We start from the raw sequence: 12938 nt of genomic DNA, 5'->3' as shown, positions 1-12938 counted from the left end.
AGTGGGTCAGGAGAGGTCTGCCACGCCATATGGGTCACCCCCAGGGCTAAGGATCGAACTCATGAAGTGGCTGTTTCTCACGTCATAGTGCTGTGCTTTTAACCCATTGCACCACCAGGGAGGGACCTTGTTCAAAATTTTATTGTTACAATACTGGTTCCCCTTGCTATCCAAAAATAGGATATTCCTCCTTGGTATGATTTGGTAGGTTATTACTTAGGTCTTGGAATGCTCAAAAAAATATTCCACATAAATTGACGGTAATAGCATTTCCAGACCCCAAGTATAATCTGCTAACTAACACAAAATAGGAACAATCTACTTAAAGATAGCAGAAGAAACCAGTCTGATAATGTTCATTTTCTTCTTCCGGTTTCTCTTCCTTGCCCACCTGAATTCTTTTGTGTAATACCAACTTCAAAGTCACTGATTTGATCTTCCATTTAGTCTATTCCACCTCCACACCTTTTCTTTTTTATCTCCTCTACTGATCTTTTTACACCTGCATCTCCATTCTTTTTTTTTTTTTAAGATTTATTTATTTATTTGTGCATACAGAACTGGGGTACAGGCCAGAGGCTCAGGGGCGGTGAGAGGCTTCACCAGAGACAGAGTGGGGACCAGAACAGACAGATGAATGAAGTACACTGCTGAGGGGAGCAGCGGGTGGGTCAGGAGAGGTCTGCCACACCATGTGGTCACCTCCAGGACAGGCGGGAATCGAACTCATGCAGAAGCGGCTTTAGATTCTCAGTGCTGTGCTTTTAACCCGCTGCACCACCAGGGAGGGCCACCATTCTTTTATTTTTAATCTCTTTTTTTTTTTTTTAAGATTTATTGATTTCTGCATAGAAGGTGGGGGTAGGCCAGAGGAGTGGAGGTGGGGGGAGGTGAAAGGATTCATCAGAGACAGCCACTGCACCAGAGACAGAACAGGGAGCAGAAGAGGTAGATTTACTGAAGATAGGTTGCTAAGGGGAACAGCAGGTAAGACAGAAGAGGTCTGCTGCTGTGCCATGTGAGGGTTAGTTCCCAGGCCAGGAATTGATAATAAGGGTTGAGACTTAACACTATACCACCAGGAAGGCCCACCATTATTTTCTTATTTAAAGAATCAATTTCTATCTTCTGTTCACTAATTTTATTTCTCAGGGCTTTCATTTGTTTTTCTGAGTTTTCTAGTATATTTTTTATCAGATTTTCTATTTACTGAACTCTGTATCTTATAGGAAAAAAGATCCTCCATGCCTTTTTGGTTACATTCTGAATATTTATTCTCTCTATGAGGATGGAATATTCCCTTGAAGACTCAAGATGTCACATGCTACAATTTTTTTGTCTGCCCATTTTCAAATTTGCCATTTTTTTCAAAAGTAAGTATCTTAAGGATGTGGAACTTCTCCTTTTCCAGCAAAGGGTGCTGTGGGATTTATGTTGATGTTTTTAGCTTTTCCTGGCTTGAGTTTTCAGTACCTTGTATCTTGGAAGTAAGTGATTTAAGGCTTCTGATTCAGAGAGAGGGAGAAGAGCCTGGAGGAGTATAGGCACTGGTGAAAGTGGTGTGTGGAGGCTGGCTTATGTCTGCATCACAGCTGACAGCCCTCCTCGCAGGGTTTTCACACCTGCATCTCTGTAGTCTGCAGGTTGTTATTTTTCATCGGCCCATTTTGAAGCTTTCCAGTTTGCCATCTTTTCAAAAATACCTTAAGGATATAGAGCTTTCCTATAAGCTGTACTGTCAGCTCAGGATCAACACCAGTTGAGAAAGGATTTGGGAGGGTAAGCCCTGTCCAAAGCCCTATCTTCTTCACTGGGTACCCAGCCCAGCTGGCACAACTTGACTCTTTCAAGCATATCTTCCCTCACTTGAAGATGCACCTCCATATTAAACCAGCTTTCCTCTCTACAGGGCTGCCAGCCAAACATGGGAGCACATCTCCAAGACTGCACGGCAAGCACCACCTTAGCCATGCTCTCCAGGCACCTCTCTCAGCCACCTGTTGTTGAACAGAACTGAATTTCCTCAGTGTGAACTTCTGGCACAGTCTGCACTGATGTCCAATGTCCAAGAGGTACCCTAGTTTTTCCCAAAGTCACCAAACTCACTAGGCCCCATGACTCTTTGCACCACATTCAGATTAATGTCGCAGAAGTAAAGCAGGGAATTGCCTCTGATGACATCTTCTGTCTCCTTTCACCCCACTCCTAGTCTATTTCTTTATGCTATTAAGACTGCGAATGGTCTCACATGTTAAGTTGAAAAATAGAAAATACTAAGTTTGAAAAATAAAATACTAAATGTACATGTATCTTTCTCAAAACCACACAATTTATTTAATGAAACTCCCCCAATTCTAACTGTAATGAATTCATTAGTAACGGTGTCCACACTGTCACATAACTACAAATGAGACATGGCCATTAGATGGCAAAGATCAGGAATTATTTTCTTAGTAAGCTAATCAAGTATTACATTAATGTATTCTTCAATAGGATAAGCTTTAAGATTATATGCATAAGGAATTGAATTATTGTTCTTAAATACCTGGACAATAAATTGTAACTCTCTTCTTTCTGCTTCCCATTGTTCTGCTTGTAATCTAAACTCCTCCAGTGCTGTCTCCCTGATATGGGATTCCATCTCATTCTTTTCCTGTTGATGACTTTCCACCACTTCCTTCAGATGAAAAAAATCTTGATTTACTATCAGATTAATAAAAGTTACCCTTCTTCCTCACATTTCCTCCACACTCTCCACTCTCCACACTCATAGACTACTAAAATTCACTGTATGTTGAAATTACTAATAAAACTATTATTTGTATCATAATATATATATGAACAAAAAGTTATGGCTACTGATTTAATTTAAACAGTATATTATATATGCATATATATGGGCATATATTTAACAAAGTTTTTCTGAAATATTTAACCTGAGGTTTTAACAAATGCATTATATGATAAACAGACAAAAACAAAGATTATATGCAATATATATACATGTAAATCTATATTAAAGTAGATGATATGGAAATCTCTTCCTATAAACATACTGTCATTTGTCCCTGAAAATTTACATATAAATTTGACAGAAAATACTGGGGAGAAAGGAGCTTTGTATAACATAACAAAATAAGGAAACTCTAGAATGTGTAAAATTTTTAAAGTTTAAAAAAAATTAGTCTTAGATGTAACTAATTTCTAGTTCTAATGATAATATGTACAAGAGGCATTTATTTTTTAATTTTCCTAGTCTGATTTGGTTCAGAACCTTGAAAATATAAAATGAAGGTTCCTCAATAGCCCAAACTAAGTCCCCATTAATACAAAGAGAAAGATTCTGTGGCTGAGAGTAGAACTCCCCAATCATGTAACAGCACTATGGATCTGCATGATAAATATTACCCTCAGAACTTTCACTAGTGCAAAGCCATCAAGAAGAATATTTTCCTTTTAAGGCAAAGTATCAAGTCTCATTCAACCCCAATTCTCCAAAGATCTCTTACAGATCAGTTCAAAGGCAATATACAAGATCAGAGTAAAAGTCTCCTACCAAATAACTGATCAAGATCATTTATCTTCAGATACTGGTTAACTGAGTGGGAAAGCTATTATGATTACCTTCTTCCTGTGTAGATTTAAGACATTTTATGACCATGGGACAGCTTATACAGAGCCACCCAGTGATTTGTAATACCAGTCTCCACCTAAATTTCCATGACTCCAATACTAATAGAGCCCTTGGCACACATGAGGTACTCACCAAAAAGAAAAGGGGCAAACTGTGAATACTGATGTACAGAAAATCAAAAGGAGACTTGCTGACAATGTCTGGGAATGTTCAAACCAAAACTTTTGAATTTAGTAAGTGCTTTTTTGGTACTTATTTTTTTTAGGAAAGATTATTTCTAAAAGACTGAAAGTTATCACAGTAGCAAATGTGGTGCATTTTCTTCTTTTTTAACTTAAACTTCAGAAAATAGGAAAGTTTTTTAATTTAAACCAGAAAATAGAAAATAGATTTTGAATAAGTAATTCAAAATCTACCTTCTAAGTGGCTGGCAAATTCAACCTTAAATCATATTTTTGAAAGTAAGTAAGAGAAAATGGGAGAGTAGGTTGTTTACAATAATTTCAGTTAAAAGTCAGCAGTTTTTTTATGTATCATATCAAGACATAAAAGAATGTGCTCTACTCGTAGATAATAAACAGAATCAACATCTGTACCAAGCTAAAAGTATTTTTCTATATTTTCAGACAAAAATCTAAAGTCTACATTCCCAATTTTCATGTACTGGACCAAAAGGGTTATAGGTTCTTGTTGATAATATGTCCATTGAAGTGTTTGTTGTGTTGTTTTTTTCTTTTTAACCATAGACCCTAAACTGTCATCTGCAACAGAAACAGTGTATCTATGAATATACCACTAAATCATATTACTAAAGAAATGAAGAAAAATATCCCTGAAAAAGAAGAAATAAAAGGAAAACAGGGAAAGAGGGTGGGTGAAAGAACAATGAGGAAAGAAGGAAATCTCTCTTCTGCTTTCTGGTAGTTATTTTCCTTCCCAAAGATAACTGCAAAGAGTATACAGCACAATAAATGAAAATGATATTATATAGCAAAATGCATTTGTAAAAATATTTTACCTGTAGAGTTTTCTCTAGTCTGCTTTTTTCTCTCATAAGTAAATCATATTCTCGATTGCAATTTTGAATTATATTGTCTCTTTCCTCCAAGTCACATTCAAATCTTCTGCATTCTTCTTTCCATTTTTGCTGAGAAGTCTGGAATGCTTTTTCAATCTCATTTGCCTTTCCTTGAAGTTCTGTATTCTGAGCTATTAAAAATATTTTTTAAAATAGGTATATTTACAACCATAAAAATGAAACCACTAGGAGTCAAAGATTTAGGCAATGGAGAGGATTCCACTTAACTGCATGATCTTAGGATAAAATAATCTCTCCTTTCGTGCCAGCAAAATCCTGAAAAATTACTGTCCCAAGAACCAGACTATCATTATAATTTCTCAATTTCTTCTTCCCCTCCAGACAAATGTGAAACAGTATTACATGTTCCTAGACACATATCCAAATTTAAGTGCATTACTAGCACCAACAGCAACTCAACCACTTTTTCTCCTATACAAGAAAAAAACTAGCAAATGACAAGATAGCAACAAAGCAAAGATGCCAGACTAGTTTTCTTCATATATACACACAAAAAAATTCAACAAAACAAAGACAACAACCTCTGAAAGAAAAATTATTATTGCATATATCAGGAGCAATGGTGAGGCAAAAGGACATGGGGGAAATGGCAATTAAACTTTTTAGAGCAATATCATGGAGAGAAAGTTGCTATATGGAGCCCCTCTGCTATTGTTAACTCAAGTGCATAAACCTACATCAGGGACTCTAAAAGACAGACACTACAGTGGAGAAGAGTATGCACAGAGTTAGTGTGCAGGACAGAGGGTACATACACTACTGGAGAATTATAAGAAGAAGGATACAAAGTGGTAATTACTGGCTTGAGTCTGAGGTTACCAACTAGAACAAATGGAGACCAAACTGGAAGAAAAACTGGATACCACCTATGTCCTCTCATAGAAGATGTGTTATTGGTAAGCCCCACCAAAAAGCTATTAGAAATTAATGTATACGGCAAAGTGGCTGGTTACAAAATCAACATATAAAACTTTGTTGCTTTTTAGATACAGTAAATGATTTCTAAAAAAGAGGAAAATAATTTCATTCACAATCAAAAAGAATCAAATATCTAGAAATTAAGCTAACCAAGAAGGTGAAGGACTTAACACAATGAAACCTACACACTGTTACATTAGGATCAAATCATGACATAGAGATGGAAAGACATTCCATGCTCAAAATGACTATTCTACCAAAAGCAATATATAAAAATCATGTGATCCCTACCAAAATACCAACAATATTCTCCTAAGAAATTGAACACAAACAATAAAATTTATATGAAAGTCCTCAAAATGCCTAATGCAATCCTGAAGGGAAAAAAAAGGGAGGCATCATGTTATTTGACTTTATACTATAAAGAAATAGTATCTGACAAATATAGTACTGGAATAAAAGTAGCTATATGGCTCAAATGAACAGAACTGAAAGCCCAGAAATAAATTCATGTATATATCAATATCCAATTTATGACAAGCCAGAATCAATCATAAAAGGAAAGTCTCTTTAACAATGGTGCAGGGTACTTCAATAAAATTCACACATACAGAAAAACAGTGCTGGGCCCTCCCTGATGGTGCGATTAGAACGTAGCATTGAAAGCTAGCAGAAGTCACTTCAGTGCAACTTCCATCCTGGGGCCCGGGAGGTGACCTACATGTACAGCAGATCTGTCTTGCCCACTGCTCTCCACTCAGCAGTGTGCTTTGTCATTCTGCCTATTCTGTTCCCTAGTCTGTCTCTGGTGGATCCTCTCACTGCCCCAGCAACTCTGGCCTGTACCCCAGTTCTGTATGCATGGATAAATAAATCTTAAAAAAAAAAAAAAAAACAGTGCTGAGAAAACTGGATGGCCAAAGAATAAAATTGTATCACTCTAAAATTCCATGCTCAGGGATAAATTCAAAATGAATTAAAGATATAAAACCTGTGACAATAAAAAACATTGGCAATACAGTTTATGACACGAGTGATAAAAATGTTTTTGGAGATTCAATCCTGTATCAAGGAGGAAATACAGCAAAATAAACAACTGGAATTACCGCAAAAGGGTTTTTACATAATGAAAGAACATATAAATAAGATCTAATCTCACTGATGGATTAAAAATATTTACACAATGGGCCCTCCCTGGTGCGCAGAGGGTTAAAGCACAGCACTAAGAAGCTTAAGTCACTTCAGCATGAGTTCAGTCCCCGCCCGCCCCCAGGTGACCACCTGGCACAGCAGACCTCTCCTGACCCACCCGCTGCTCCTCTCAGCAATGTACTTCATCGATCTGCCTGTTCTGCTCCCCACTCTGTCTATGGTGAATCCTCTCACCCTTCACTTCTCTGGCCTGTACCCCAGTTCTGTATGAATAAATAAATAAATCTTTAAAAAAAATTTACACATTATACAACTCAAAGGATTAAATACAAGATACAGAAAAAGCTTACTCAATTTAACAGTTAAAAAAGAAACAACTAAGGATATTTAGGCTAGCAGATACATGAAAAAAATATTCATCTTTGCTTTTATAAGTAAGATACAGGTCAAAAATCACAATTTGCAATACCATCTCATACCGGTAAGAACAACAAATTAAAAATCCTCCAAAAGCAAGTGCCAGTGAGGATGCAAAGAAAGAGGACTTCTAATACAATGTGATGGGAATATAAACCGTACAAACTGTATAAACATTTTGGAAAGCAATATGGATTTGCTACCAAAAAAAAAAAAAAAACTAAAAATGGAAGTACTATATGACCCAGCAATTCTACTTTTGACCATCCATCTGAATGAAGAACATGAAACCACCATATGAAAAAATAATATGCTCTACAATGTCTATTAAGCATTAATTAGTTAGAACATGGAAAGAATCTAAGTGCCCACTGATAAAAGGTTAAATTTAAAATATGGGGTGAGGGGCCTCCCTGTTGATGCAGGGGTTAACATCTCAGCATACCAAGTTATTGCCAGCCCCTGCAGCATGAGTTCCAGGCCAAGAAGCTAACCCATACGGCACAGCAGACCTCTCCCGTAAATGGATAAATGTAATTGTGATAAGTTTACACAAAATATTACTAAACATCAAGGGTAAGTGCTCTAAAAAGTGATTAACAAAATTCTGGGTCATTTTTCCATACTTTCAGAAAATTTTTAAAACTAATGTAAAGAAGCTAAATGTTCAAATAATTGCTAGAGACTTTACACACATCACCAGTGTATCCATCAAAAGTAAGTGAGTCGACACTCTGACATAATATGGAATGAGTACACAATATGGAATGAGAAACATTCAGCAAAGAGAGAAACTGAGGTCACAACCCTAAGCACCAGAAGAGATAGAAATAATCTTACCACAAAGTTTTTCTTGGATCTTATGAGCCTCAGCTAATCTTTCTTCAGCAGCCCGTCTTCCTAGACCAGCTTCCTTTCTAGCAACAGCCAGGTCATACTCCAGACTTTGACGTAATGACTCTCCTTTCTCAACCTCACATCGTAACTTGGCGATCTGGCTTTCATAGCTTGTCAGCTAAAAACAGATTTCCAATACTATGAACCAATATTAAACTAAGCCTCCAAAAGTATGAGATCATTTACTCAAACCTTTTTATTTCTTACAGAGACTTGTTTCTATAATATTTACAATGCAACAATTTATATGTTTATACTTTTTCAAAGACTGTAAAGAAATCACTAGCCTTGCTCACCAAAAGTCACTCATTAATTTTTTTGTTATTTTAAAGAATTCATTAGAAAACAAAAAATTCTTGCACTTTTTATAAAAATAAAAACACAAGCTTCAATCAGAAAACCATACCTAAAAAAAAAAGAAAACCATACCTAAGAAATGAAAAAAAAAATGCACGATACATAGCAAGCACTTAAAAACTCATCTTTCCTCTCTTTGATTCTTTAAGTAAAATCAACAGGCAAATTACATAAAACTATAGTTTGGTAAGTATTATCAATATTATTTCTCCTGATAATGATCTTACTGATTGAGCATAAAATAAAGTGTCAATATTTCAGGGCTTGTGATGCACTAAACTAAACTGACTGCTCTGATACCTTTCCATGAAGTGGAAGACAGAGTTTGAACTAGGTTATTTATAAAGCCTTTTTCCACTATTGAAATTCATGCTCTAATCACTGATTCATTAAATTATATTAAATACTTGCTATGCATCTAATGGAGTGAAATAAAATATATAAAAACAAATATTATAAAGTACCTGTTCACAAGGAATTAAATGTTAAAGAAAGGTATATGGGGTAAGTTTTATGAAAGAGGGGAAAATGCTATAATAGTTCAAAGTAAAGCAACATTACTTATTGGTGGTTGAAGAAAAAGATGGTGGATGAGAAAGAATGCTAGAAAGGCATCATTTAGGAAGCAGTGAGATAGAAATAGATAGTCCAGCTATCAAATAAGACATAAAAATTTCTAAAGAGTAGTATCAGAAATTACCACTAGTGGCTGTTAAAAATATGGAGTGCAGGCCTCCATGGTGGTGCAAACAGTTAAGTCTCATCACTATGAAGCTATCTGCAGCTACTGCAGCATGAGTTCAATCCCCACCAGATCCTGGCTGGCTAGGGAGCCAACCCACATGGCACAGCAGACCTCTCCAGTTTCACCTGCTGCTCCCCTCAACGCTGTATTTCATTCAGTCGGCCTGTTCTGCTCCCCACTCTGTCTCTGGTGAATCCTTTCACCTTGCCCCTACCCCACACCTCTGAACTACACTCATCATTTATATACATAAATAATATAATCTTTTTAAGTATTTATTTATGCATACAGAACTAGAGTACAGGCCAGAGATACAAGCCAGAGGTGCAGGGGAGTGAGAGTATTCACCAGACACAAGAGTAGGGAGCAGAACAGGGACATGGAGGAAGTACACTGCTGAGGGGAGCATCAGGCAGATAGGAGAGGTCTGCTGTCCACGTGGATCACCTCTGGGGCTAGGGACTGAACTTGCACTGAGGTGACTGGGGCTAGTTTGCAGTGCTATGTCCTCACCCACTGTACCATCGGGGAGGGCCCAAATCAATCTTAAAAAATAGTAATAAATAAATAAAGATGGCAAGTACAAAAGGAGTTATAGTCTTTTCCATATGTAAAGAATAAAATTTAAATATCCATTTTTTTAAATTTAGAAAAGCAAATGTCTATAAAACACCATACTTACAAAATAAGAATTTACAAATATCTCCTAATAGTTAAGGAAAAACACCATAAAACAACCTAACTTACATATACAAGATAATGCCAAAGTTTATTTCAGCTTACTCCATCCCTCACAGCGTAGTCTCTTTCTCCACTCCCCTTTTCTCTCCTCCCAAAATATACTTGGTAACATTTGGGGACTCCCATTTGTGTGAGTCATTTAACTATTTGCTCTCAGATCCTTCCCATATCTTTGTTTAGCTGGACTTAAAGTACTGTAGAAACTGCTTTTCCAGGCTCCCTTTAACAACTGGTTTCTGGGAGAATTAACCAATGAAAGTCCCTTTCACTGCAAACCCATCTGGAAACTCCTTTCATGATCCTAGTTCCATCTAAAATGGCCTGCTTCTATCCACCCTAGAAGAGGTAGCAATTTCCTCTAATGTGTCCCTAATTATTTTCATATCTTCCAGTACCTGTGTAATAAAGTCCCTCTATCACTGTTTCTTTGTTGAAAGGAGGTTCAACGATATTATCACAAAGTGATAATATTCTGGTATCAGAATGGTTTCAAGTGTTCAAGAAGTGTTTCTGATATGGAAAGACAAATCAATATGAGCCTAAATAAGTAAAGACTTCTTTGCAACTAGAAATGGGGTACGGGTTACCAACAGCATACAGAAAGGATCACAATTATTTAACTTACTTAAATTTAAATTATCACCTGTAGTTGTTTCAAATACAGTTTTATACCTCAGGACAAGTCCTTGGGAAATGAAATGAGAAATGCAGTATTATGGGAATACTGTTTTACTAAAAGACCTGCCTGTGGGGGAGGGGGGACTAATATGACTATGCTTGAGGATTTAAATGTTAAAAAAAAAAAATCTGGCCCTCCCTGGTGGTGCAGCGGGTTAAAGCACAGCACTGAGAATCTAAAGCCGCTTCCGCATGAGTTCGATTCCCGCCTGCCCAGGAGGTGACCACATGGTGTGGCAGACCTCTCCTGACCCGCCCGCTGCTCCCCCCAGCAGTGTACTTCATCGATCTGCCTGTTCTGGTCCCCACTCTGTCTCTGGTGAAGCCTCTCACGGCCCCTGAGCCTCTGGTATTCTGTATGCACAAATAAATAAATCTTTAAAAAAAAAAAAATCTAACAACATTATCATCTGCTAATCCCCTCAGCTGAGTTTCCATACCTCACAAATCATTACAATTTAGGGCCTTTGGATTTTGATTTTAAAAAAAAGTCTTAGTTTCTCCTCCTACACTGCTAGTAGGAAAGCAAACTGTCCAACCACTATGGAAAGATGTGTGGAAGTTCCTCAAACTATTAAAAATGGAGCTACCATCTGACCCAGCAATTCCACTCCTAGGAGTCTACCCAAAGGTATCAAAAACATTAATCCAAAAGGATACCTGCACTCCTATATGTACTTCAGCACTATTTACAATAGGTAAGACAAAGAAGCAACTGAAATGCCCAAAAACAGATGACTACTGATGATCAAGAAGATGTGGTGTATATATGCAATGGAATACAACTAAGCAATCAAAAAAGATAAATGATGTCATTTGCAACATGATAGAGCTGGAAGGGCTTATGCTCAGTGAAATAAGCCAGAAGGAAAAAGAAAAATATTGGATGGTTTCACTTATAGAAGTAATATAGGGGAACCAAATGAGGGATCAGTAAAAATAGTAATTAATAAATAAACACAGTTAACAGGCAACTGTAAACCAGAGGTCTTCTGCAGGGGAGGGAGAAGGAAGAGAATCAAAACAGGGGAGGGAAGAGCACCAGAATTTATGGTGATGGTACACAGGGAATTAGTGGTGGGAATTTTACAGGGACTATTCCTGAGAGGAGAAAGCAAACATTACACAGAAATGAACAATGATGTAGAACATATATAAATAAAATAATTTTTAAAACAAATCTTAGTTCCCAAAGGGTAAATACTTCTACCAGGTGACAAAAAAAATATGATCCATTCTCATACATGCTACAGCATGGTTGGACCTTGCAAACCTTGTGCCCAGTGTATTTAGTCAGGAACAGAAAGACAACTATTGTACCGTATCACCCTCATGTGGTATGTATGTAGAATATGAAAATTCACAAATACATAAAGTAGACTAGAGGTTACAAGACAAGACTGAATGATTAATGCTTAGCAGGCATGTAGTTTTTGCTTGGAATAAGAGGAAAATTTTTAAATAGAAGATACTGGTGATGACTGCACAGAAATATAAATAACACTAATTTTACTTAATTGTACACTTTGAAACGATTAAAACAGTAAATGTTCATTTGCAAATTTTACCACAACAAAAATAGTTTTTTAAAAATCCATTAAATTGGAAACTGAGACTATTTTGGGTGGGGTGGTTTATCCTTATTACCATGGAAGTAGGGAGGCAGGAAAGACCATGGAAACATGGAGATGAAGTAGTGTAACTCCCAGTATATCCATGTCTACAGACATCTGACAGAGGCAGTATTACTAAGGAATCAATACAAATGCAAGTGTGGTCACTTCCACCAAGGCAAACAAATGCTGGCACAGGAGTAAGGGAACATGCGACACAAATAGTAAATCCAATTTATAATCTTAAAACCACTTAGAGTAAGGATTGTCACAGCTCTGCAATTTCTCATAAACATAAATTAGGGTTCTTTTCTTTGCATCTCAATTATTAAAAATGTTGATACTATTTAGACTTTCTAGTAATTGTATGAGATACCAAATTATAAAAATCTATCAAAACTTGAGACAGAAAATTAAATAACTTGTCCAAGAACCCACAACAATAAAACTTTCAACAAGGTCATTTTCAAAACATTTCGTGCCCATCAGTCAACACAGATATCCAATACCATTCTGGGTATCTAATAAAGGCAAATATATGATCTTGATTTTCTTAATTATATTCCCCCTGCCTTGCTTTGTAAAATATATCTGAGATGGAAAATTATCTCAGGGAAGAGAGATAATTTTCTCAAAACATGCCATTGTAATTGGTTCAGCTCAAAGTTTATATTATTATTCATTCTC

General features: G+C 36.5%; 1 protein-coding gene across 1 annotated transcript in view; it reads right to left on the bottom strand.

Moving 5' to 3' along the window:
* The window catches only part of CCDC171 (coiled-coil domain containing 171), a 224718-nt gene that overhangs the window by 206571 nt on the left and 5209 nt on the right, over positions 1-12938 (bottom strand). The window contains exons 4-6 of the mRNA XM_004677677.2: positions 8061-8235; positions 4653-4843; positions 2546-2677 (exon numbers count right to left, since the gene is read on the bottom strand). Of these exons, the coding sequence (XP_004677734.1) occupies positions 2546-2677; positions 4653-4843; positions 8061-8235 (498 nt within the window). The remainder of the gene's footprint in view (positions 1-2545; positions 2678-4652; positions 4844-8060; positions 8236-12938) is intronic.

The sequence above is a fragment of the Condylura cristata genome, unplaced genomic scaffold (genome assembly GCF_000260355.1).
Source record: "Condylura cristata isolate star-nosed mole 26May11 unplaced genomic scaffold, ConCri1.0 scaffold00006, whole genome shotgun sequence".
In the NCBI taxonomy this organism is placed as follows: Eukaryota; Metazoa; Chordata; class Mammalia; order Eulipotyphla; family Talpidae; genus Condylura; species Condylura cristata.
This window is presented reverse-complemented; position numbering and strand designations above follow the sequence as displayed.